The sequence below is a fragment of the Lepisosteus platostomus genome, chromosome 2 (assembly GCF_059453375.1).
Source record: "Lepisosteus platostomus isolate fLepPlt1 chromosome 2, fLepPlt1.hap1, whole genome shotgun sequence".
Lineage (NCBI taxonomy): Eukaryota > Metazoa > Chordata > Actinopteri > Semionotiformes > Lepisosteidae > Lepisosteus > Lepisosteus platostomus.
The window spans coordinates 6,351,969-6,377,058 of record NC_142612.1 but is presented as its reverse complement, the minus strand read 5'-3'; the positions used below and the strand labels follow the sequence as shown (position 1 = coordinate 6,377,058).

The window sequence follows — 25,090 nt, the reverse complement described above, 5'->3', positions numbered from 1 at the left end:
CGAACCCGGGACTCCCGCGTCTCTCTGCAGCGACCTAGCCCCGTGAGCCAAAGAGAGATCTCTCCACAGCCCAGTAGCTGTGGTCCTGCTATCACAGGGAAGGGCGGTGACGTCACCCGCTCTGGTACGCCGGCTCTTACATAGTGCCTGTCGGCCGTAAGCGTTACAATATTTATGCACATCCTGTTGAAATGGAATTTCAGTATGGTTTGATGGTAAATATATACATATAAGAAACGGGCAGGGAACTATTTAGTTGTGTGCAGTCGGTGCATCGCTTTCGTTCGCGAAACACAAAGCATTTTTCCGAAAACCGTCTTAGTCTGTAGTGAACTCCGCTACGTAATGTTAGTTTTTTTCTTTCTTGCGTGTCTGAAACCTGAAAACTTTATCGACACCACGTCACTGTTTCTCCTGGCTGCTCTCTGTAGCACTGAACTCCTTGCGTGGAGGAAAAGATCTACATAAGATGATCTTTATTTTTCACGTCAAAAAGATCTTACTGGTTGTGGCACAAATGTTTCAAAGCATGTGACAGCGATCACGACGATTGACATTCTCCGTGTTTTTTGGGAAAGCAAAGGCGCTTTCTCGGGCACAATAGCGTTGTTTTGCTTCCTGGGTCAGAGTGCAAAGGTGAGAGTTCACGTCCCGCTGCAGCGCCGCCGCTCTGTCTGGAGAGCTGATTTCCCTGCTGCTGTGCTCTAGAAGTTTCTCAAGTGCAGTTCATCGGGCGAAAAAGTGTGTGTATGGTAATGCAACTGTTATCATGAAGCCGACTGTGAATTCATGAAAGATTAGAGTGTGAAATGCACGAAACGGTGAAAAGGATCTAGTTACAGAAATGTTTGGATGTTTAGTAGCAGGTAGATTGGTAAGTACACGAAATTTAAGCTGCTTCTTGGTACGATTTAAAAACGCCTGTCTTTTTTTTAAATTTTGTGACACTGTCTCACCATGACCCTTATTGCTTTTGCTTAACCCCCATAGTATAGTGCTTTTAGTGCTGTTAAAGTAATGGTTCTTCACTCTTTACAACGTGTTTGGTGGAATTGTAATCTCTCCTGTAGGCGTTTGCCTACACGCAGGTCTTTATTCAATGTTTGCTTATGTTTCAATAATTAATATTTGGGTTTATAGTGAAAATTGCTGTGGCATTATTGGACATTGTACAATTCGTTTTTCTACCGATACGTGCTCGGTTGGAATCGTGCTCAAATGTTTTTACATTTTCACACGAAAAGTTGGATTGTCTCTGCCACGGTGTTGGGGCACAAGACAGCCGCTGTGGAGAAGCTGTGCTTAGACATCAGATCAATTTGATGCTCCCTTTCCTGGCGGTGCCTGAGCCGCTCTTGAATCCGTGTCCAGGACACGCTGCTAAAAACAGCCACAGCTGCCGCCCGAAACAACGGCAAGATGATGCACAATAATATCGGACACCTAAAAATTTTTCATGTAAAATTAAAAACTTACAAAATCCTTCACTCCTACATTAAATGCTTAAAGGGCATTCCTTCTTCCCACTGTGGCGTATAGCTTAAAAAAAAACTTCCTTCTTTTAGGTCACTCCTCTACACGTCTAACAGAACTTCAGTAGATTTAATAGTCATAGCCGTGAGGCATTGATAGCCATAACCCTTGTTTGGTTCTGCGGTAAGGAAGTGCCTTCCTCTGAACGTCCTGTCTCTTACGTGACGGAGCGCCCTGTGAACCTGTTCCAGGTGCAGACAGATGCGGAGCAGGTGGCCAGTGACAAGTTCGTCTTCCACCTGCCCGACTACGAGAGCGTGAACCACGTGGTGGTGTTCATGCTGGGCACGGTGCCTTTCCCTGCGGGCATGGGCGGGGCCGTGTACTTCTCCTACCCGGACCCCAGCAGCGTGCCGGTCTGGCAGCTGCTGGGGTTCATCACCAACGAGAAGCCCAGCGCCATATTCAAGATCTCCGGCCTGAAATCCGGTGAGCGTGTGAGCTCTGGCCTCGATGGGTTTGTTGGCATCTTGATCCTTCTGAGCACATGCTTGCACAATGGTTAAGGGATCGCGTATTCAGCGGTGCAGTCATTATCTTCTTGTATTATGTATGCAAATTATTTTACCTGGAAAAAAAATTGTAAAAAAAAATAGGGATCTTTGTGGCTCAGGTGGAGAGATCCTAGAACCAAGTGTGTTCGAGCGGAATATGAGGTGTTGAGCTGGTGTCCTCTGTTGATTGTTTTTATTTCCTACGGTGCCGCAGGTGTGGGAGGAGAGCATCCCTTCGGGATGATGTCGATGCCTCAGATGCCCTCTGTAGCCCAGGTGGGAGTTTCTGTAGAGCCGCTGGAGCAGCTGGCCCAGCAGACGCCCGTGGCCAGTGCTGCTGTCTCCACTGTGGACTCCTATACACAGGCAAGTACAGACGCAAGCCAGCGAGCGCCAGAAACGCCGTCTGAGTCGCGGACGTGTCGTGTGCCGTGCATGCAGACTGAAACGTACCCCCTGTGGACCACCAGTAACTGTTGTTGCCGTCTCTTTTGATGCAGTTTACGCAGAAAATGCTGGACAGCTTGTATAATTACACCACTTCGTACGCTGTGTCGCAGTCTCAGATGACCCCCAGCCCCTCCGAGATGTTCATCCCTGCAAGTGTGATTCTCAAATGGTAAACGGAAGTCACACGCTCTGTGCAGAACAGCAAGCAGGCATTTTCTGTGTTGTGTCCTTGTGTTCCTGGACTTGAAATACTGTAGCTTCTTTACATTATGTGTATCCTCTTAGGAGGCCCTAATAATTGTAAATAATAAATGTGAATTCTTCATATTTGTTTCAACTAGCAATAATCACACCTTGGCTGAATGTCATAGGCTACGATATTTGTACTCAAAATAGGGTGCTTCTTACCTTTTCTTCTTAGGAAACTTGATTCTTAAAATTCTTTCTTTTTTGTTTTAAATTTTAAGTCTTTGTTTTGTTTCAGTTAGGTTGTGCTCATTTGCAATTTCATTTTCTCATTTAGTCAAATAAATACAGCTCTATGTAAATATGTAGAGATCTAAATAAAACCAATAAAAGAGGGGAAAAACACCACTATGAGCTTTTGCTTTAGAGGCAAAAGTATCTGTTAGCATTTTCAGAGGCTGATATTTCCTGTTTGCCTATTGAAGCCTGTGTTGTGGAAGTTGAATATGTCAAGCTGACAGTCTCCATTTAAACTTCATGTAAACTAAGTTATTTCAGTGGTAATTTCTGCCGTGCTGTGTGTTTTTTTTGTGTTGTGCTCTTTATAACAAAAAGTAAAGAACTGACACAAATATTCACTATAATGAGAGGCTAAGTCATGAAAATGCACAGTCCTTTCAAAATGTATATTTGTGCATTTGTACAGGTGCCATTTAACTACCATGATTAATGTTTTGTGCTGTTTGTCTCTTTAATTGTTTTTCTTTTTCTTTCAGGTATGAAAATTTTCAGCGACGAATGGCTCAGAACCCCAACTTTTGGAAAACGTAGTGCCTGACAGTTACTTCTGCAGGTTGATCTCCCTGACAGCCTTTTTTGCGTAAAAGAAAATACAGTATTCACTCACCACTTGGCAGCATCTTTCCAGCTTGCTCTACAGCTGAGCTGGTCTGTTGCAGGTTTAGATTTTTTTTAAATCAACAGTTTCACCTGTAACCCAAAATATCTTTTTTTACAACTGGTTTATAGATCTACGTCTTATTTGCAATTCAAATAAACTTGGATAAACGTTTTGTTAGTGTTTCTTTCCTGAGTTAATACAGGCAAGACCTTAGGAGTCATTTTGTAGGTTTGTGACTGTTGGGGACGGGGGTCTTGTGAATATCAGTTCTTCAGTAGATTTTTGTAGTTTTATTTAATTATTGTGGCCTGAAAAATATACCAGTGATTCAAAGGGATGAAAGGTGGTGTCTTTCACTAATGAGTTTGATTGCTTTTTTCTAGGGTGCTTTTTTAATATCTGGTTCATCTCATTATCATGAGCTTAGAGACAGACAGAAGAAGAGCCAATGTCCTAGTTTATCTTTATTTTATTAAATTAATAATTAATTATTACATTATCGGGTATATGGTCTCCTTGCTTTGGAATGAGATGGTTTGCAGAAATACTACTTTTTTAGCAGACTACTTTTCAAATATGAAAGAAATTGTGTAGTGATATTTGTGTTCTGGGGAATTTAGAAATTAAAATAACGCCACCAAATTTGGTGTGTCTTAGTATGGATCATAAATGTAGAAGACCACTTGACAGAAACAGTGAATGAATGAGGATGCCGAAATCTGATTGAGATGCCCATGCCATAAAACTCACTCAGGTCTATAGTGTGCTCTGTGGGATAGGAATGAAAATGATTTCTATTACTTGAACCAGATGTGCACATAAAATGCTTGATTAAAGGGTGGATCCCCTATAGTAATGCCTTTAAGCTTGTAGCCTGTTACAGGTTAAACCTTTACAAGCCTTCACTGAATTTTATATTTTTGCTACCTGAATATATAATCATGCCTCAAGTAAAGGTTAACTCCATTCTAAAAAAAAAAAGTTTTAATCCTTCTTCACACTTCTTCAGGTTGTGCAAATGTACTCTGGTGCAGCTCCCCACATTGCTATCAATAATTCCTTCAGATTTCTTTAAGTGGCATAAACCATCTGCTGTGTGTGGGGAACGAATCAATAGCAATGCCAGCTGTATTAGAACTGGGGACGTCAGGTCTGTACAAAGGGCTACCAGTAGATGGAAGAGTACATCCTGTTTTGAATCGTACACCCATGTGGATCTCCAGGAAAGCCGATATCTCCCATCTTAAAAAGGCTAACTCCTCTGTGGTTTTGAGGGTCAGATTATAGGATTGATCTTCTCCTGAGAAAAAGGCTTAAAAGATTAAATGGTGATTTTTCTCTTTCTGCTTTTCAGGGTGGAATTCATTTTTTTTTGCGAAATCCCAAAGGTTATTTTGCTTTGATCTACTTGGTTCAGTCCCATCTTTATTCAGAAGTATTATTCTGTGAATTTTTAGCCATTTGTGTTTCAAGATGTCAGTTAATCATGATAGGTCTGTCTTTTGCAGTATGTAAGGAGCCTTCTAGCTTCAACGATGTGTATAAAGGATCTTATGTTAATGACAATATTGTCATATTGTCAGGCAATATCGTCCAAGACAGAGCTAGGTTTTAGAATATTACTCAAAGGTTTTCACATATAATAACAATCTTCATACTTATTAAAGAAACTTAGTTTGGGTATAAAGAAACCATGCTTGTCATTTAGAAATCTCTAATTCACACAGATGCGATCGCAATCTGAAGAAATGTGATCATAACTCAAGGTAAACTACAGTAACACTGTGAAGTGCTGTAGTTACTTATCCAGCATATTGACCAATTAAATACATGCCTGACAATCTCTGTCTGCATTCTCAAAGTAGGGTTTCTTAACTCCTATTGCAGAAAGACATCTGAAACCTAAATTATTCTGAGACTAGGTTCACACCTCCCCCCTTCTCTCAGTGTGATCATGTCCGACAGGTGAAATGAGAAACTATGGGCTTGAAGAAGGCTCCACGGCCGAAACGTTGTGTTTTCTTTCTTCTCTTTTCAGCATGGAAAAAACCTACTACTTGTTCTTATGAAGAACTTTAATGAGTACTGGGATGAAAGCTTTAACAAATACAAACGTGGTGTATCCCGGGTAAGTTGTCTCCCGAGCTCTTCGTGTTGGGAGACCAGTGTCAGGCCCTGTGTGTTGCACAGGCTTGAAAGTGCCATTGCAAACCGAGACAGCTCCGGCCGGTGCTGGTATACACGCATCTCGGTGATGGATCGTGTTATTGCAATAATGTGCGTACAACTTATTCGGGTACTGCTGTGTTCATTTCTTCTCGTTTCCGTTACGTTTACAGTAATGTTTTTGCAAATACGTGCACCGTTGGTTCTCGTTTTGTTTTTTAATTTGAATTATGGGGCTGTATGCAAAAAAAAAATAATCATTTTTTGTCAAGTGCTGTCCCGGCCTTAAATAAGTTTTCAAGTTGTGAGGTCTCGGTTCTGTTAACGCTGAAAAATGATTCTCCAGTTTGCTCACGGTTTACATTTAAAAAAAGAAAGATTAAAAGAAACAAGAGCTTTGGTATGTGCTGTACAGTACAATATGGGCCTATGAATGGTGGTTTAGACGCAGCAATCCGACTTTAAAAGATTATTTTACAACAGCAAGAGCTTGTTTTACATTTACACCACAAAACGGGTTTTTTTTCAAACACTAACTACTGTCCCGATTTTAAACAAGGGATATAATTATGTAAGAAGAGCTACTGTACCATCCTGGGCCGGTCCTCGAATGCATCAGTTTCTGCGCAGTTAATTCTGTCAAACACTACAGGACACACAGGCCGGGTCTCGGTTGCCGAGGGGCGTGTGTTTATTATGACGTCGCTCATGGCAACAATTGTTACATTTCATGCCCGTAAAGTGTCAGGGTCATTTGTCCTGTCTGTGATTTGGAGAGCTGGAGAGCAGAGCAAGGCAGGGCAATTAATACACTATGGAAGGATACCGCTGAGACAAGTGAAGCAACGCTTCGACTGTCTTGGAGCCCCGGGTGGCTTTCTGAGCAAAATATATTTTTTTTTAAATAAAAATTCTGCCATTTCGTCATGACCGACATCCTTCTGTCGGTGGTCTCAGATGGAGAGAGGAGTTTGTTCCCGACACTCTCGAAACTTTCAGAGAATGGTAAGTGGGGAAAAGCCAGTCCACACTGGACATAAATGATGATTGTCGGCGTAAAGCACGTCTTGTTTTCAGAGTGATTCTTTAAATAAAAAACCTCTAGAAACGAAATGCCTTTTCTGAAGTATCGAAAAATTGACTTGGAACATTTTTACGGTATTTTCATCGATAAGCTGTGGGGATTAATAAGAGAGATCGGGTGCAAACTATTTTCAAACATTTAATGTAAGTGCAGAGGTACAAGAGAGGTTGCACAGTCCATTTCAAACAGGTCCTAACGATTTTTAAAACCCTGAAATAGGGATGAAGCAACATTTGCATAACTTGCATGACAGTATGTAGAGGTACCGCCAACCAGTTTTATTTTAAATGCATTCACGTATATTTTGGTTTCCCATTTGCACTTTGATTTTCAGACGTCGAAGGCGTTTGGACAAATGTTTCTGCGTTTGTTGAGCGGCAGATGTCTCTCCAAAAGGTAAAAAAAATCTCTTTAAATTTACTGTGAGGGACAGCACATCGAGGTGACCCACCTGTCCCCAGCGATAATGCGCTTCTCCCAATGGACAGACAGCCCGAAGCACCGAGCACATTTCAAAACTAACCTTCAGCTGAAAGTGACACTAATTATAGGGTGTCGTTGTATTTAAAGAAGAAAACCGTACATTTTTATTTCAAGTTCGACTTATTAACACTGACATAAACTGTTTTACCACATGCTCAAACTGAATTTTGAACCTGACCCGAACGCGACCCTTCACAACCTGTTTACAGATTATTCCAGGTTTAACGAATTTTCAATATCATTTTCAGGTATTTACCAGCTGAAATAGTTTCGCACTGAGGAACCGGGCAGCGTTGACGAATTCCCAGTAGAAAACTAGCCTTCAGTCACTTCTCTAGGCTTTTCCCGATCTGTAATGTTTAGGGGGAATATTGCAACTATATTCTGTAGACATAACAGGTATTTTAGCAGAACATGAGCTTCGTGTCTGTCCGACATTTCAGGTGTTTCAGTGCCAGTGACAATACAAATATATTTAATGCGAATGACAATTGTAGTTCAGGTGGGTAGCTACGTCAGCATGCTTGGGCTGCAAAGGAACAAGTAATAGGTTTATTCCACGCTGAAAAGAGAAGAAAGAAAACACAACGTTTCGGCTGTGGAGCCTTCTTCAGGTGTAAGACTCCTCTTGCACTCGAACAAGGCTCCACAGCCAAAACGTTTTGTTTTCTTTTTTCTCTTTTTAGCGTGGAATAAACCTATTGTTTCGATGGCAATTTTAATTTGTGATGTAATTATGCATGCAATTGATAATCCATCGCACTATTTCTGATTAATGTATTTGATTTGCGATGATTATTTAGGATGAGTAGTAGGTTTGTGTATATATACAGTGTCCGCTAATGCTAATGCTTAAGGCTTAAGGATATGCCTGGTTAGTACTGTACTGGGATTGGAGACCTTTAAGAAGAAATTAGTTGCTGCTGTAAATGGTAGTGCACCAGTAGGTGGCGCCCTTACCTTCAAAATCCGCTGCAGATGTATTTTGATCGGGAAAACTGCTGTTGGGGATGCTTTACTGTAAAAGATCCTGACTACTCAGTGATATATATAGTATAATATAATAACATATTATATAAGAACTATAGTAATTAGTAGTTAGTCATTATATAGTAATATAATCATATAGTAGTTTAGATAATATATACTGTAGCAGCATGCGCATTATTTTCAAAAGCTTCAGTTTTGTTGTAGCATCTTTATTGGTATTTTTTTTATCTGTAGCACTTCTAACCCTTGATCTGTGAAAAGTGCTCTTCAAGTGACACTCGCCATGCTCTGCATTCTGCAATTAACAGCTTCAGCTTCAAATCTCCATTTACAGTATAGCGTTCATCCGATTGTCTGCTTCACAGATGTCCTGTATGAATTCCGTCAATACAGGACGCAAATAGTAAAGCACCAGCTGCACTGTTGTACATTACAATAATTTCGTTTCCTTTCAAAGGAGCAAGAGGGACATTTCCGCATTTTCCCTGGCATGATGAAAATGATCTAAACCCAGATGTTTCTAATCGCCACCGCTGAGCTCATCCAGATTTGAACAGAAGCTTACTGCTCCACTGTACAGATCAGCTGCTTCATGAGCACCCTGTGTATGCGTTTATAGACAAACCCAGAACACAGACCTCGTGAATGTCAGTTCCATGTTCAGTAAAAAGATTGTCTTCTTATTTTAAAAATAAAAATCTCTCTGTGAATGTGTTCCTTGGCTGTTTGAACACATCCAACAATCAGTTATGTCGCGTGTGTGAAAACAGATTGCTGTATTGTCTTGCATTGTTCTTATAAATGTGGAGAAAAAAGAGGGAAAATATAAAAGGCTATAATGACAACCAGAGACTTTTAAAATTAAGTGCAGCGATAAAAGACAGGTTGTTCCGATTTTCTCACTAGCACGGTTCCTGATTCTGTTTAACAGGATGTCCTTTTTCTGTCCCTTTTGCTTTGTAGGGGGTTCATATCCCTGGGCTAGGAACCTTCACATTTTCCCAGCAGAGACACGACGTGGGGAATAAGGCCCTTTTAAACCAACGGCCCGTGTTTCTGCTGTCTGAAAAACTGTCCCAGACCCATGGGCTGAAGCACACCAAGCCTCTCGCGGCAGGTGGGAGTCGTACGTGACCCGGTTTTGCCCCCTGACAGGGGGGCAGAGCTGGGGGTGAGGCTGGTTTTCCGGGGGCGAAAGCCTGGGACGTGTCTTTGTCCTTAGCTGATTGATGGTCAGCGCCAGTGCCGGGGCCTACGAAGGAGGGAAACGCTAGGGACTCACGCAAAACGAGCTGAAACAACGTGCTTGCGATCGGCTCTCTAGGCGCTCCAGATCAATAATCAGACGCCTCTAGCGGCTGTACTAGAAACTAGAGGTATCGAAGTGATGGTCTCCATCAATCACGTGTATTGTGTATGCAGGAGAAGTTTAAAGCGCCTCATGTCGATTGACGTCATTCAGCTGGCGTTTACCCTTCTTTTTGCACATTTTGGCGTGAAAGGACCTAGGGACACCAAAAACCGACCCTGGCCAGCACACTTAACCCTGCGCAGGGTTAAGTGTGCGCAGTAAAGCAAGTTGCGGGGAGACGTCTTCCTCGCCGCGGTCGGTCCTTTGACGCTTAGGACACCTCTGCGGTGCGGGGAGCTCCCTGACCTCCTCCCTCCCGCCTCTAGGCGACGTGCCGGTGGTCCCTCTCAACTTCACGGCGCTGTCCCTGGAGAGCCCGTTCGACCGGGACACGGTGGAGGGCTGCGTGCGGGAGACCCTGCTGGTGCTGTCCCGCGCCCTGGCCTGCCGGCGCCGGGTCCTCTTCACTTTCCGCGGCGTCGGGGCGCTGTCCATCCGCGAGGGCCGGGCCAAGATGAGGTTCTACCGGGACTTCCTGGACGCGCTGGACCCCAGCGGCGGCCTCGTCGGGGCGCTCTCGAACGTGAGGGTCTCCCTCTCTCTCTCTCTCTCTCTCTCTCTCTCTCTCTCTCTCTCTCTCAATTCAATTCAATTCAATTCAAGGTGCTTTATTAGCATGACCGATGGGTACAATCAGTGTTGCCAAAGCAAATAAAAATAATAAAATTAACATAGAACAAAACAAAAAATAGAAGTAAAATAAAATCTACAGACATGTTACAGACATTTACAACAAAGACATATTATATAATATTGACATATTCTGTAGGCGGCTGGAGCATTATTGGGAGAGAGACTCACTGTTCCCCAGGCTGTGACAGGAGATCACATACTGGGCTGCCAGATCAACTGAGTTCCCTCCTCCCTCTCCCAGTAGGATTGGGACCTGTTGTGGTTTTGGCAGGTGTGGGAACTCTGGGATTAGATTTCTGAATTTCGGGAAGAATGTTTCTCTAATCCCAGAGTATCTGTCACAGTGCAGTAGGAAGTGCACCTCTGTCTCTATTTCTCCCTGCTGGCAGTGGGAGCACAGCCTGTCCTCTCTGGGCAGCCAGGTCTGCCTGTGTCGCCCAGTTTCTATGGCCAGGTTGTGGTCACTGAGCCTGTACTTCGTCAGGGTCTGTTTCTGTTTGTTATTTTTTATTTTGGTCAAATATTCAGCTAGTGTGTATTGTCTGTTTAAGGTTCTGTAGCATTCCAGTTTATGTTGTGTTTGTGTGTGTGTGTCCCAGTGTGTGAGATATTGCTGTTTGATCTGTGCTGTGATGTGGTTGAGTCTGGGGAGAGAGTCTCTCTCTCTCTCTCTCTCTCTCTCCGCCGTCCTTCGCGAACGCCGTCCCTGTAAAGACACTCATTCCGGGGACCCGTTCGGGAGTACTGTACCGCTGGACCGTGCTTGTGCGGGCGCCGAGGAGCGCTAAGAAAGTGAAGAACTGTGTCTGTTTCAGAGACCCGGGACCTGTGATTCGCTCTTATCAGGCAGGACGGTGCCACAGCAGAGACCAGGAACTAGCAGCACCATACTGCTTCCCAGGTAGCAGCCCTGCCCTGTACTGTACCACCACAAATGTGTATAATAATAACAATTACAATAACTCACCAATAATGACTAATTATAACCAATAATTAACCAAATAATCATTAGTAATTAATAATACAATATTATAACAATAGTAATTATTATTAATATTATTATTACAATGTCTAGTAATGACAATAATTACATTTGTAAGCACTCATTTTCAAGAGACTTGCATCACTACTAAAGAAAGTCATTATTACCTCTACTATACTGCATGTATAGCATATGCACTATTTGGTGGGACGCAGCAATTTAAATGTAGTCAATGGAAGAAGCAAATAGAGCAACAATGTGCTGGCGTCACACGGTATCGTCTGCTTTAAATCCGTCAGCTGGCCGTCATCTAAGCAGCTGATGTTCCACGGCTACTCTCCTCAGCTACTGAAGAAACGTGCGGTTTTAGAACTAAACAGCTCCTCTTCCTTGGAACTATAGCTGCCTTCCAGTATTTAATGTTTCTTTGGCATGGAGGCTTGCTTTATTAATCCCAGGATTTTATCCTTCTGTATTAATGGAAATGAGTATGCAGTCCAGTTCTGAGGGAGGAGGACGTTTCTGTTTCTTGGGCTCTGCCCAGTGCCCGACATCAAGGCGGTGCTGTTGTCCACTGGCGGCCCCGGTGGCCGTCCACAGCAGCCTTTGCTCTGGACGGTGGCTTTCAGGGTTTTTTTTTTCTGCTCTGCCAGGACGCAGCTGCGGGAGTGTCCGACGAACCGGGCAGTGGAGCGGATCACGGAGGAGGACCGGACAGGCGAGGAGGAGGAGGAGGCCCGAGACCCAGCCGGGAAGACGGGCCAGGGAGGTGAGCATCCCCACACATCTGCTGAACCACGGCTGCAGGCGCCTGTCGATTCCAGTGCTTCTCTTGCAAGCGTCTAGTAATCACAAAAGTGAAAGGGCTTAAGAGGTCCTTTGCTTTGCACCTTACCGGAGTGCATAGCAGTCTCAAAACCATCACTTTTATAGGCCGACACATGTATTTCCCTTAGCAAGGTCTGAATTTCCGTTCCACTTTGCGCTAAATGGGCTATTTATGTGTGTCAAACCGCATTACTGAAGCATTTGTCCTCTACTTCTGTGCATGGTTTCCTTCCGGAGAGTACAGGCAGAGTAAGAACTGAATGGACTCATTGAATTTGAATCTGCTCTTGTATGGTGAAGGGGCCGAATTCAGCAAGATCACATGTTGGCAGTGATTGTAAAGTCTGGCTGTTGAGAAGCCCCGGTGTGTTTTGTTTTTTTGTGCCGAAGAAGCGTATTTCATTGTGTGTGCAGAAGTATTCCGCTTTATTGTTTTGCTTAACGCCTAGCAGCCCCGCTAGGAGGTCTGACGTTTTCAGTAGGGCCTGGGGAGGCGGTGCGCAGGTGGAGACAGCTGGGAGACCTTTCTGCGTGCTTCAGACCCGCAGGTGGCGAGGCAGCCCGTCGCGAGACCGACGCTCGCGCCGGCGAGAGTGAATGGAGTCAGCATCCCGGAGGAGCTGGAGAGGAACCTGGGACCCGGCGCGCTGCCCCAAAGGCAAGGACATACAGAGCCGGCCCCAGCCCCGGCTCGCAGGGAGGCAAGCCCACGCTGACAGACTCTCTGGGGCTGCGCTGTCCTTTTCTTTCGCCCCCTTCTGAAAGTAGCGTTATTTAGCTGGTGAAGAAACCGAGCTGGCTTGTCGACGAGTCAGCAGCACGAGCATGGTCCCAGGACAGCAGTGTCTGTAGGGCCCTCTGGTAGATAAATCCTCTGGAGGCTAGGAAGGCACCCGTACTGTTTATGCTTTGGAAAGTGCATGAATGAGTAAAACTTTAATTTGGAAGCGTATGTGGCCTTTCCGTGGTCAACATTGTCAGCTGTGTTTAGGACGGACCACACGTTGATTGGAATGTCTTCCTGTTCTACATTACCTTTCATGGCTGCGAGCGTTTAGGTCTATTTTAAAACGTTACGAATGGGCGGAGGCCATTTTGTTTAACCTAGCCCATTTCGTACTTAGTGGTTAATTAAATGTTATAATTCATCCATGGTTTTAATCTCATTCAGGTGTTTCCTGAAATAAACCAGGGTATCGGCTTCACCAATACACCCACACTCCCACCACCCTTGGTGTACAGAAGTGCCCCCTGTTCTCACTTTTAAATGCACTTACACGTTGTTTCCACTTGTGCCTTCTGGTTCATGTTTGACTGTTCCTATTGGAGAAGTCCACTTGGTTGATTCTTTCACTGCCTTTGGGGATTTTGAATACTGACGTTTCAGCTCCCCTTGTAATGCTCACTGTGCAGAGCTAAAAAGATTCAGTTCCTGTAGCCTGTCAGGGCACGGCATTCCATTAAGATCCAGAATGCATCTGGTTCCTCTTGTCTGGACTGCTTCCAGAGTGACACTATCTTTTCTAGTGGTGGTTGTGAACAAAACTGTCCGTTTTATTCTAAATGAGGCCTTACTAGTGTGATGCTCAGTTCTTACTATAATATTTATCCATCCATTTTCTATCTGAATTTGTTCTAAATTCATTTATCCAATTTACGTCCCGAGCGGGACGCCTGCCTACCACAAAGCACACGCTGACACAGACCCAAACACGCCTGCACTCGCACCAGAGCCAGCTTTCCCACAGGACAGTTGACCTCCCAGCATGTCTACGGACTGCGGGAGGGAACGGGAGGAACTGGAGGAATTCCACACGGACACGGGTGGGGATGCAAACTCCACACGGACAGTACAAATCCGTCTCGAATTTGTGACACAAACACAAACATCACAACAAAGGGGCCGCTTTTAGTTTGGTCCTTTTGGGTGACATCCCATACATCATTTCATCCTGTCAGGTTCCACAGCCGAGCCCGGCTGGCTCAGTCTGACTGTATTTCTTATCCTGGAGGCTGCGTGGGGCCTGAAATGGAAATCATACACACAGGAGACAGCCGGCACACATGGCAAGCTGGGGGGAAAAGTGGTCTTGCGAGCACTAACCAGGGCTCCGATTACGAGCCCCAGATCAATGTTTAATGGAGTGGAAGCAGCAGCTCTCTGTGCTTCCAAAGTGCCTGTCTGAGCTTTATTCAACACTCCCTCCTGTTCCAAAGGGACTGAAGGACACCGAGCCACCGGGGCCATATTAAACATGCAGGAGCTACCTCTATGAGAGAGTGGCTGCCGTGACTAAGGGAAATTTAAGATTAATAAGTCCTCTTGTTCCTTTTGTCCTCCTGAAATTGATGACCTTTTAGTCATCTTGAAACCAGAGTCCGAGCGCAGTATGTATGTTGGTGGAATGAAAAGTGTTCAAGTTACTTTGTCATGTCAAGTGTAGTGTGTAATGCCAGTTAGAATCTATGAGCGTTTAAGGATGGAAACACGGAACTACTTTGCATTAAAAAAAAAATATATTGTTCCCTCTTTGCTATGGAGCAGTTCTAAAACATAAAAAGAAACGCTTGTTGCCGTTTTAAAATGCCGCAGAAGGCGAACACTGGTCCTGCTGTTCATTTCTCACAAAGAATACCACTCACCGCGTCAATGAGTGATAACATCCAACACTTTTTCCGAGATTCCGGCATCAAAACCTTTGTTGAAGTTGTGCTTTGCTCTGCGTGTCTCCCTGTCCCTAGCGTGGTTTCTCCCAGAAGCAGCAGAAGGACAGTATCGCCACGGCCTCTCTCCGGGCCAGGGCCCGTCTCTCCCGACCCCGAGGAGCAGAGGGAGGGTCTGACGGCCGCGTCTCTGGCCGTCCCAGCTCTCTCCTGCGCAGACCACGGCCGCGCCGGGCAGGTGGGCTCAGAGCTCGGTGTGGTGGCGCCGTTGGGAACGTCGTTTGATGACAAGACGCATACTTGAGTATAGTATCTAAACGACTAGCTGATGACCACGCTTGTGAAGAGGCACTGTAGGCGCTGCCCGAAGGCTTTCGAAGTGGGCGAACAAAACTGAGCTGCTGTGGAGCAGTGTGCTTTAAAAAACATTGTGACGTGCTCTGAGCTGGACTCCCATTCCCAGATCCCAGTAGAAGGGTCGGGCACTGGGCAGACTGGCGGGGAGTGAGCCTGGGCGTGTGAGGGGAAGGTGGGCAGAGCGTGGTTTGCTGACAGGCTGTCATGTCGCACAGGAGCTGTGTTACCTGTGCATGCAGAGGGCCCAGCGCAACGTGCCAGTCAACCTGACGGAGGAGAGGAGGAGGCAGGAGCAGGAAGAGGAGAGACTGCTCCTGCTCTACCAGCAGCAGACACAGCAGCAGGAGCTGAAGAAGCAGCAGGCAGGCCTCCAAAAACCAAACAAAAATGTTTTGCGTTTCATAAAGAACCGCTGCTGTTAACAAACCCTCCTGGTTGGTGTTCTCAAACTGATGTCATAAAACAAATAACACAAGCCTACAGACGAGAGGGGGCTGTCTGGTAGATCTCCTCTGGCCATTTCTTGAAAGAAACCAGGGTGTTGGCTTGTTCCAGACTCCAACAACCCTTTACCGTTTGGAATATTCCCCGGGATGAGTTTCAAAACGTCAGGCGTCCTGAGGGTTACCTGTTTATTCTTTTTTTTTATACAACATGAGGGGGGTCACCAATCCAGTTTCTCTGTATCGACAGGCTCAGCTGCAGGCCACCCGAGAACATAACCAGAAGCTCGCCGCCTTCAACCGCGGAGTCTCTGAGGCCGTTAAAGAAAGGAAGACTGCAAGGCCTACAGCGTTTCACGTAGGGAAATTGCTAAAACCTGGAAGGTGAAACCTTGTTAGCACTGCTGCCTCACAGCACCGGGGCCCTGGCTTCTCTTCCTGGGGTGCTGTCTGCGTGGAGTTTGTATGTTCTCCCGGTGTTCATGTGGGTTTCCTCCGGGTGCTTCCTCCCATGTTCCCACATAAGTCATGTTGGTTGATTAATTGGCTTCTGAGAAAATTGGTCCCGGTGTGAGTGTGTGTGTGCATGTTTGTGTCTTGTGTGACTGGCGTCCCATCCAGGGTGCACCCTGCCTCGTATCCATGCACACGCTCACACTAAAGCCAGTTTTCCCAGAAGCCAAACCAGTAACCTCACCTAACCTAACCATACTCTACCAGTATGTCTTTGGACTGTGGGAGGGAACCGGACCACCCAGAGGAAACCCACATGAACATGGAGAGACCATGCAAACTCCATGCAGACGGCACCGGACGTCCAGAATTAAACCCAGAGCCCCAGTGCTGCGAGGCAGCAATGTCTATCACTGCTCCACTGTGCTGCCCTCCTTCTGCTCCGTGCCTTATACTCGCAAAGGGATGTGCTCTTAGTTCCGCGTCCTCTCCTTTCCTCCCTTCAGGCCTCCTACATCTTCCAGAGCAGGCCCCTGACGCCCCCCCGCTGGCCCAAGCAGCAGCTCTACCTGCAGGAGCTGTGTGCACAGGCCAGCCAGAAGAGGGACCGGGAGGCCCAGAGCAGGCTGGACCAGGACTTCATGGACCGCCTCCAGCAGCTGCAGCTGGCCGAGGAGTGAGGGACCGCAGCTCTCCTCGCCTGCTTGTGTTCCCCTCGCCAGTGCCCTGACACGCACTGGAATGCACAAAGCCACACGACAGCACCTGTGAACTCAGTACACATGTATTCACATCAACCGTTAAAAAAAACAAACATCTGGGATGTTATTTAAGTACTGTATATGTGCTCATCGCTTTTTTCCAGTTAGCTTTCATGAGTCTGATAAAGCCCACTCCTTGTGGAGGGGTCCGTGAGAAGCAGGAAGTGATTTTTCAGCTCTTTTCCATTTAGGATGCAGGCTATAATGTGTGTCCATGTGTAATGTGTGTACATGATTGTTTTTTGGTGTGTTTATTCAACATGCTTTGTGTGGGTTGCGTTTCAGCCTTGCAATCCAGAAAGAGGAGCTTCTAAAGAAGAAAGCTGAACAAACCCAGAACTATCAGAAGGCATTGGATGTCCAGGTAAAGACGAACAAGACAGCTCTAGATGCTTCCAAGGGCACACATGCCACTGCTACCGAATCTGTTGAAGCATTCTTTCTCATTAAAGGGTTTAACAGTCTATGTCAGTAACAGGGTATTCTCGTAGAAACGTGCTACAAATGACCTCCTCCTAGTTTTAATCTCTTTAAGGCCCTTATATGTACTAATATTGCTGTGATTTGTAGCGGGGAGCTCTGGACAATGTGCACATAGTTCTTTTCCATGTACATCTTGTGTAGGCTCATCAAAAAGGATTGAAGGTACAGTTTGGATAAAGGGCCCTTAAGCCTGTGTAGAGCAGAGCTTCTGACAGTGGCTTTCAGAGTGGATTGATCTTTTGAGCGAGCCCCAGTTTTATTTTACCTCAGCTCGGTAGTGGCTTGTTGAAATGTTCCACTTTATTTTGGGCAGGTTGATCTGGAGAGGCAGAGAACACAGGGTTTGTGCAGGAACAGCAGTAGCAGGAGTCAGTTTCCTCCCAGTACGTGTCCCAGCCCACAAGCAGAGACAGTAGTGCAGCCAGGAATCATGGTGCCCAGCTTGCCAGGGATACAAGATGAACCACTGGTGGGCTTTACGTAAAACATGACACCAAAAAAATGTTGTACAGTGTCCCCTTCATATCATCCCTTCTGCAGAGAACAGTGCAGCAGGGCATTTCTCTACAGCATATCTCAAGTGTTTGGTACATTTTATCCCAGAGTTTCCAACAGTGTAGCAAAGTCGGCTACAATCTGCACTACTAACCTTACAAATTCATCACCAAATGACATGGCTGTGTCAGTCTGACAGTGAGTTGTTTTGTACACAGACATAGAAATGGTTTGCTTAGAGAACATGAATAGTATTACTCCTGGTGCAGCAGTGCTCGTCTTCAGTCATAAAACTATTAAGTATTCCATAAGTGTGAAACGTATACATTGCTTGTGCATATTTCTGTATTCCATTATATAATACTATACTTATTTACACCCAATTCTCTATCTTCTTTCTCATTCATGTTATGTAAGGAAATTCCTATGAAGGAATATGTCTAGACCGTGAAGCATTTTATTGGCAGAGACAGCTCGTTCAATTCGAAGGCTAAAACATACTGAATAGTTTTTACAACTTCGGAAATGCTTTTTTTGGTCTGGATCTGCTACAGACAGCCCATACCGCAGATCCAGACAGGTAGTCCATCGCTGTATGTTTCCATCTAAATCGTTACGCTCAGCAAAACTGGGACTGTAGTTTTTCCGATGGCCAAGCCCACATCATATCAAGTCAGGTGACACCGGGGTGAAATCTGCACACGAGCATAGCAGCTTAGAGGCTGTTTTTTTTTTCTTCCAAAAGGACAAGTATGAGACTTAAAACAGCTGGAGTCAGAAATAATTGTGTTTTTACAACCGCTTTCTGCCCCTGGCCTTGACCGTGGCGTCGCCCCGTGTAAGTGGGGTGTCCTCTCTGGTCCCCGTCTCGCCCACCGAGCGAACCGAACGTGCCTTCACCCGGCGGGCTCTGTTCTGTGCTCAATTCCTCGCCCTTGTCCCCTGGCGCCGCCCCTGGAGGTGAGGGAGGGAGCCCCGCGCCTGCCGGCCCGCGAGCCCGACTCCGAGGGGCCGCTCTTCGGGCTCCGCGACGCCACCAGCGAGCAGCTGCAGGGGCGGCGGCGGCGGGCTCACGAGCTGTACCGGGAGCAGCGGGACGCCGCGGCCCGCCGGAAGAGGGAGGCCCACCTCGCCCGCCTGCTGGAGCAGAAGCAGGGGCGGGACATGCTGGAGCGGACCCGCAAGGAGTGAGTGAGGCTGGGGGGAGGAGGGGGCCGGGATGGGTCAGGCATCAGCTGCAGCACACACAGGAGCTGCGTCGCTCCAGAGCAGGGGTTCCCAACCTTTTATTGTCAGCTGAACCCCTTCAGCCTCATTTACCTGCCTCAAGGACCCCCTTGAGATTTTAACTCAATCAAACTTTTCAATCAATGTAGATAAGTGGTACAGCAACCCTCTTAACATGCTTCTTTTCGCTTTGTAAAATATCAATATCACTACTGTTGTTTTTCACATTCTTATTATTACGTTGTTATTTATTAATAGGACTATTTAATTTGACATTGACAAGAGCGTCCATGGGGAAATTTGGCCAGGTTGCCAAGGTAACACCCCTTCCCTTTTCGAGACCACAGAGAATCAGGACCTTGGTTTTAATGTCTCATCCGAAGGACAGCACGTTTTTACAGAATAGTGCCTCCATCACTATACTGGGGCATTAGGACCCACACAAACCACAGGGTGAGTGCCCCCTACTGGCCCCACTTACACCTCCATCAGCAGAAACCTTAGTTTTTCCCAGGAGGTCTCCCATCCAGGTACTGACCAGGCTCACACCTGCTGAGCTCCAGTGGGCTGCCGGTTGTGAGTTGCAGTGTGATAAGAGTACTGTGTTCAGGGTTTTTGTGAATGCACTGAAGGCTGCGGTTTTGTTTTTGTTCTGTGGTGCTCTTCCTGGCAGGCTGATAAAGGACAAGATTGCACACTACGAAAAGCTTAACAGTATGCGGGCGTCACTGGAGGATACCTGGGCTCTCAGCGCAGAGGCCAAGCACCAGAGAGACCTGGAGGAGCGCAGCTTCATCAAGTCAGAGCATGGGCTTCTCATGATCTTTCTGTTCCATCAGTCATTCTGTTGTACGGTTACACCATTGTCCAACACTCTTAGGCCAGGCTTCACAGATTCCAACATGCACTTCTATTCTGGACTTGCTCTCCTAAATTTACATTTATTGTTCAAGCCCCCCATTCCAGGTAAGCAAAGGTATTTGGTCACATGCCCCTTGCAGTCATTGCATATAATAGCAGATAGCCAAATACTACATATACACTACTTTTAGTTAATTTGTCATGGTAGCTATGCTCACCTGAAATAATGGGATTAAACACAACAAATCACACTATTCTAACATGGTTAAACATGTATGCAAAATAACACTCAGAAACAAAAGTTGAACAGCTCTACTTGTGCCTCATATTAAAGGCGAACTGCTGTCTCAATTTCTCAGACTGGTTATTAAATCTCAGTACTAAAATAAATTCGTTGATGTTCTAGAAAAAAAAATCAAATTAAGTACAAAATTGTAAACTTTATGAAAGTACGATAAGTTGCTGCCCTGGTGTCACAAACTCACATTCGAGTTCCCATGAATTGTGAAGTGAAGCAGCCCTTCCTGCTCACTCGTTTCCGTAATAACTAATATAATGTGATGTACGAGCGAATAAGCACAGGTTGTACAGTAGACATTTCACTGCAAAAATGTTCTGCAGAAATGTTCCAACATGATCTGCATTCAAAGTTTACATGTAAGTAGTATTTGTCAGAAATTGAAAGCAATATTTCTGTTGGATTCAAGAGATATATTCACAACCCTGTTTATCTACAATGTAATAAGGCCACTTCACAGCACTGGAAGTTTTGTTGCCTTGTTTTGAATCATAGAATATGGCACTGTGCATAACTGGAAGTTTTGTCTATTTTTTGACGTAAATTGTAGGTTTTACACGTTACTGTGTACATTTTACTTTTATTACGGTTTGAAATGCACACATCATTGCTGATTCTTTCCAACCCCACAATATGAAATAGCGTTGCAGTTCCCCTTTAATCTTTTGATCTGAAATACAAATGTCAGTAGTACACAGCAAAAATGACAAATTTTACTTCGCTGTCCCAATACTTTTTCACTGTGTGTGTGTACAGCATCATTTTAAAGCTTCTTCCTGTTGAGACCTGGATGCTGTTCCTTCCTGTTCTAGGTCTGGCAGCCAGCTCTTGATGGATCAGTGTGAGAAATACCGGCGTTGTTTCCAGTGCAAGAGACGCACCACCAACTGTGGGGAATCGAATATTTGGAAGGACACCCGCTACATCCCTGGATCGCGCTTGATGGTTTGACTAGTCCTGTTTTTAAAATTTCCTGCAGACTGTTTCCACTCACATCATGCTCCAACATTCCACCTTCCAACGACTGTGCCCAGTTTTCAGTGAGTGGTAGTGCTCTGTTCTTTCACGGGTGCTTCAACTAATAAATCTGATATTCGTCTGAAACCCCTGTACTTCTTAACATCACCTGCTAAGCAACTGGACATAGCCCATCATATGCTACACACACTGCGCCTGGTGTTAAAGAATCGGGATGATACACAAAACACTCTTCCAACTGTTCTGGAGTGCCAGATTTGTACATTTTGAAACAAATCCCAAATGTTGAGATAAATGTGGGAATCTCTGAGAAGAGGGTAAAATGGCAGATGTGGTAAATGAAGATTCCCTCAGGTGTTTACCAAGGAAGAAACCAGCAACAGGCCTGAGGCAGAGGAAAGAGTTCTGTAGTGGATATTAGTATAATAGGGGCAGACATGGTGCAGGAACTAGAACCACTTAACCAAATTCCCAAGGCCTGACGGTGTTCTACTCTTTGTCTTCAAAGATGCAAATTGTGTTCTTCAAGGGCAATTAAAAAAACTCTTCAATAGTTGCTCAAAGACACTGACAACGTTTACTCTTTAGGATTTCTCACCTTCACCAGTGTTTCACTGGTGAACCATGAACCATGAAGACGAATGTGGATTTCAAACTGAGAACAGGCAGTACTCTTTGACAAAGAGGCTTATGGAAGTGTGGGACAAGCTGTCAAACTATGTTGTCAAAACAACCTCTCCTTCTTTCCTTAGACCAATTAGTTACTAAAATCAAAATGATCTAGACAGGCTAAACGGCCCCCTCTCAATTGTACTTACAGTTATTGCATAAGTTTGTTTAATCAGTTAAGAGTCTAAAAGATATACTCAAAAAGTCACCTGATTCAGTTTTTGTAACCCTTAGAATTTATTTAAAACTGGCTTTTATAACTCGCTGGAATTCTGCAATGACCATGAGAACAACATCAATAAACCCATCAATGATATAACATTTGGGAGGCAATGCAAATGTCAATGAAGGAACAGTCAAAATAAATGTCATAAGAACATTTCTAATTGTGTCACAAAAAATGAAGAAGCTTTGTGAATGTCTGCAGTCTCAATAAAGTCATCTCTCCTTTACAATTGTTGTGCAATGCATTAGAAAACATGATCACTACGGACAGAACTGGGTTCTTTGTAGGTGTTATCACTGAAGTCCCTGAGAGTGCTCTGGACTGCGGCACAAGACTGAAGATTTCAATGGTAGTCGCTGTACAAGATCAATAGGAACAATATTGATGGTTTTTTTTTCTGAAAACTAATATACAGTATAAGAACTTCAAATACTCCACTTGCCAGTTCAGGACTGTGCGCTTAGGTTTCTAGATATACAAAGCACTGAAGGGAAACAACTGGCTTAAAGTAATATTGCACCAATAAACATACAGTATAAAACTAATGCATTACAGCATAATGGCTTTGTGACTAATGATAAACATCCGTCTGTCGATGAGAATGAGGTGTTAAATCTTAAAAAGCCATGGGTTCTGTCATCATTTGACAGACCAATAGATACCCATCTTCATTTACTGTGTTTCAAGGCCTCCAATCCTATTCCATTATGTTGATATGTTTAGCACTGGAAATAGCGAACTATATATATTATATATATATACGCTATACCATTTCCATGAATGACAGCCTGTTTTTGCATTATTCCACGTTGCATTTTGAACACTTCCACCTTTTCGTGGAAGAAGGGATCTGTACACTGCTGTGAAATTATTGATGATATTAAAACAAAAATGGTAAAGGTAGTGCCTGTTTTCACTTGTTACAGCACCAGCCTAGCATTAAGCCGCCATTGCAGACACTGCTGTCGTAACCCATGAGCATGGTACTTTGTGTTGGTTCATGTCACACATCTTTATAGGAGTTAACCAGCGTTGCTAATAGCAACCCTGCAATGGACTAGCAGGCCTGCAGGACTGGTCGCAGTTCACTTCATGCTACAGTAAAGGGGACAAGCTCTAGATCTTTGAACCTCTAGGCTCAAGTAGGGACTTACCTACTTCCCTAAACCACCCAATGCATACTTGGGGAGAGCATAGATGAGTATGCATTTTATACTTCTTTTTACCAGGGTTTGTGTAAAAAAGAAAACTGAAGAACTCAGCACCAAGGCCAGAGAAACACAAAGGACAACTGAGTTATAGCCCTAAACAATCTGGTCTGACATATGTCCTCAGCCATCAAAGAAAACCCCACCCATGAATCCCAGAATCATCATAATAACTACAAATACCTGGATTACTGCATGGCAGTATTTTCCTCTAAAAACCTTACAAAACAGGGCAATGACCAAGAAACAAGTCAAGCTTACAATGAGACAGACTTTGCTGCAGCATTTAGATGTTGCAGAACACAAACATGTTTGTCCCAGGCACACAAATTGTAGAAAAAGCACACTTATCCCTTTTCAATATTAGTAAGAGGTCCATAACTTATTGTGTTGAGAAGTGTATGGTTGGGTTTGTGTGTGTGATTGAGTGGGGTGTTATATGTCGTCCAAAGATGCACATTGGTACTGAATAACTGATCTTAGGAAGAAAATGTAGAGCAATGAAGATAGAGAAACTGTAACCCAATGTCAAAGGGTTTGTCCAGCAACAGGAAAGTAGATATCTAGTAGATATCAGAGACTCAGTTCTCTGGACCAGAGCTGTCAGTTCTTTGGGTTAAAGGCCTCTTAGTTAATACAGTCTTGTAAATGACTCTGCACACAAATGCACTCTCGTGTCAAGGCAGCATAAAAATAAGATGTATTACTACAAATGAGAGTCAGGGAATTGTATTTCTCTCCCAGGAGCTACCGGCTATAAACAGTCAAGGGGAGTGTCAGAGCTGTAGTTAGCTGAGGGTAGACATGTTCAATTTTATGCTGATCCCAAGCAGGGACAGCGTAATACTTCTGTTTCAAAGAGTAATAAATCAAATACTTGTCATCATAAGCCCCACAGATGCTGTCTGTGGGCTCAGAGTTTGCTTCATAAGGTTACGGATGATCTTAAAAAGAATATCAATATGGATTAAACAAATATTTTATAAGCTGCAGCTGCTTGAAAAGTGGCATTGATTTTGCTGCCTCTTGAGCTAACTTGAAGAAGCGAGAGTCAAGGCTATTCTTATAGGTTGTAGGATTCAGGGCTGTGGGAGTAACATGAGCATTTTCCTACGCACTGCTCTGCCTTAAACACTTAGACATCCTGGACTTGCATAGCCTCCTTGGGCCACGCGTAGGTGTCCAAGGTGAAGGAATCGTAGTCCGGGCTGTAGATGAGGGAACGGACGAAAGCTGCTTTGTCTTTAGGCTCTGGGTACCAGGAAGCGATGTCTTTCTTGTAGGCGTAGTCCACAATCTAGAAAGGAATGGAGTTGTGTTGTCTTTAGGTCCATCAAACATAAAATGGAGGAATGGAACGGTGAGACAGAATGGTTCGCAAATGGCTCGCCCACGGTAGGAAAAATAATCAAAGAACCGGAAAAGCTTGACTACACCAATGCAAAGTCTTATTGTTAAACTGTTTTGTTACCACAAGAGCTGGGACCAACCCCTCACAACATCCCTCCAGCATTTTCTTTCATCAGTCGCTTGAGACAAGGCTGGAGGATCACTAATGCTATACACATCCATGAGAAGAGGAAAATGGAACCAAGTACAGTAATTCTACAGTAGGCCGATAAGTCTGACATGTCAGGTAACAGAAACAACGATATTAACTAAACCAAACAATCACCCACACAGAAATAATATTCTAGAAAATAGTAACCTCAGATTTAGAGAAGGCAGGTCTTGCCTAACCGACCTATTAGAGTTCATTCAAAAAGCAACATCAGTAATTGATATGCATGGGGCATTTGTTATGGTATACTTAGATTTTCAAAGAT

General features: G+C 44.7%; 3 protein-coding genes across 5 annotated transcripts in view; 2 read left to right on the top strand and 1 right to left on the bottom strand.

Annotated features, from left to right (window-relative positions):
* Positions 1-648: 648 nt before the first annotated feature.
* Positions 649-3,736, top strand: hikeshi (heat shock protein nuclear import factor hikeshi). Its single transcript, XM_088648067.1, has 5 exons — positions 649-874; positions 1,725-1,962; positions 2,242-2,393; positions 2,528-2,646; positions 3,440-3,736. Exons 1-5 carry the CDS (start codon positions 845-847, stop codon positions 3,492-3,494), a joined length of 594 nt encoding a protein of 197 aa, XP_088504193.1. The 5' UTR covers positions 649-844; the 3' UTR covers positions 3,495-3,736.
* Positions 3,737-5,601: 1,865 nt separating this feature from the next.
* On the top strand, positions 5,602-21,287 carry LOC148675809 (coiled-coil domain-containing protein 81-like). Of its 3 annotated transcripts, none has more exons than XM_088647988.1 (16): positions 5,602-5,692; positions 7,149-7,210; positions 9,251-9,404; positions 9,965-10,221; positions 11,147-11,232; positions 11,967-12,082; positions 12,682-12,799; positions 14,884-15,043; positions 15,378-15,524; positions 15,856-15,963; positions 16,565-16,734; positions 17,105-17,183; positions 17,616-17,771; positions 18,758-18,984; positions 19,698-19,823; positions 20,996-21,287. In XM_088647988.1, exons 2-16 carry the CDS (start codon positions 7,196-7,198, stop codon positions 21,132-21,134), a joined length of 2,058 nt encoding a protein of 685 aa, XP_088504114.1. In that variant the 5' UTR covers positions 5,602-5,692; positions 7,149-7,195; the 3' UTR covers positions 21,135-21,287. The 3 variants fall into 3 exon arrangements, with proteins under 3 accessions (XP_088504114.1, XP_088504104.1, XP_088504122.1); XM_088647978.1 differs by lacking the exon at positions 5,602-5,692 and adding an exon at positions 6,476-6,735; XM_088647996.1 differs by lacking the exons at positions 5,602-5,692; positions 17,616-17,771 and adding an exon at positions 6,476-6,735.
* A 761-nt stretch (positions 21,288-22,048) lies between these two features.
* Positions 22,049-25,090, bottom strand: part of me3 (malic enzyme 3, NADP(+)-dependent, mitochondrial) — a 63,657-nt gene continuing 60,615 nt past the window's right edge. The window contains exon 15 of the mRNA XM_088648008.1: positions 22,049-24,561. Within this exon, the coding sequence (XP_088504134.1) occupies positions 24,400-24,561 (162 nt within the window). The 3' untranslated portion in view covers positions 22,049-24,399. The remainder of the gene's footprint in view (positions 24,562-25,090) is intronic.

What these genes read in the sequence shown, in the direction of transcription:
- LOC148675809 (XM_088647978.1), top strand. Translation starts at nt 6,657, where the DNA reads ATGACCGACATCCTTCTGTCGGTGGTCTCAGATGGAGAGAGGAGTTTG. An exon ending in TCGTCGGGGCGCTCTCGAAC is followed by an intron (nt 10,222 to 11,146) that starts GTGAGGGTCTCC and finishes TGTCTGTTTCAG; the next exon opens with AGACCCGGGACCTGTGATTC. An exon ending in GGATACAAGATGAACCACTG is followed by an intron (nt 17,772 to 18,757) that starts GTGGGCTTTACG and finishes CCGCCCCTGGAG; the next exon opens with GTGAGGGAGGGAGCCCCGCG.
- hikeshi (XM_088648067.1), top strand. Translation starts at nt 845, where the DNA reads ATGTTTGGATGTTTAGTAGCAGGTAGATTG. An exon ending in GTTTAGTAGCAGGTAGATTG is followed by an intron (nt 875 to 1,724) that starts GTAAGTACACGA and finishes AACCTGTTCCAG; the next exon opens with GTGCAGACAGATGCGGAGCA. An exon ending in GATCTCCGGCCTGAAATCCG is followed by an intron (nt 1,963 to 2,241) that starts GTGAGCGTGTGA and finishes ACGGTGCCGCAG; the next exon opens with GTGTGGGAGGAGAGCATCCC.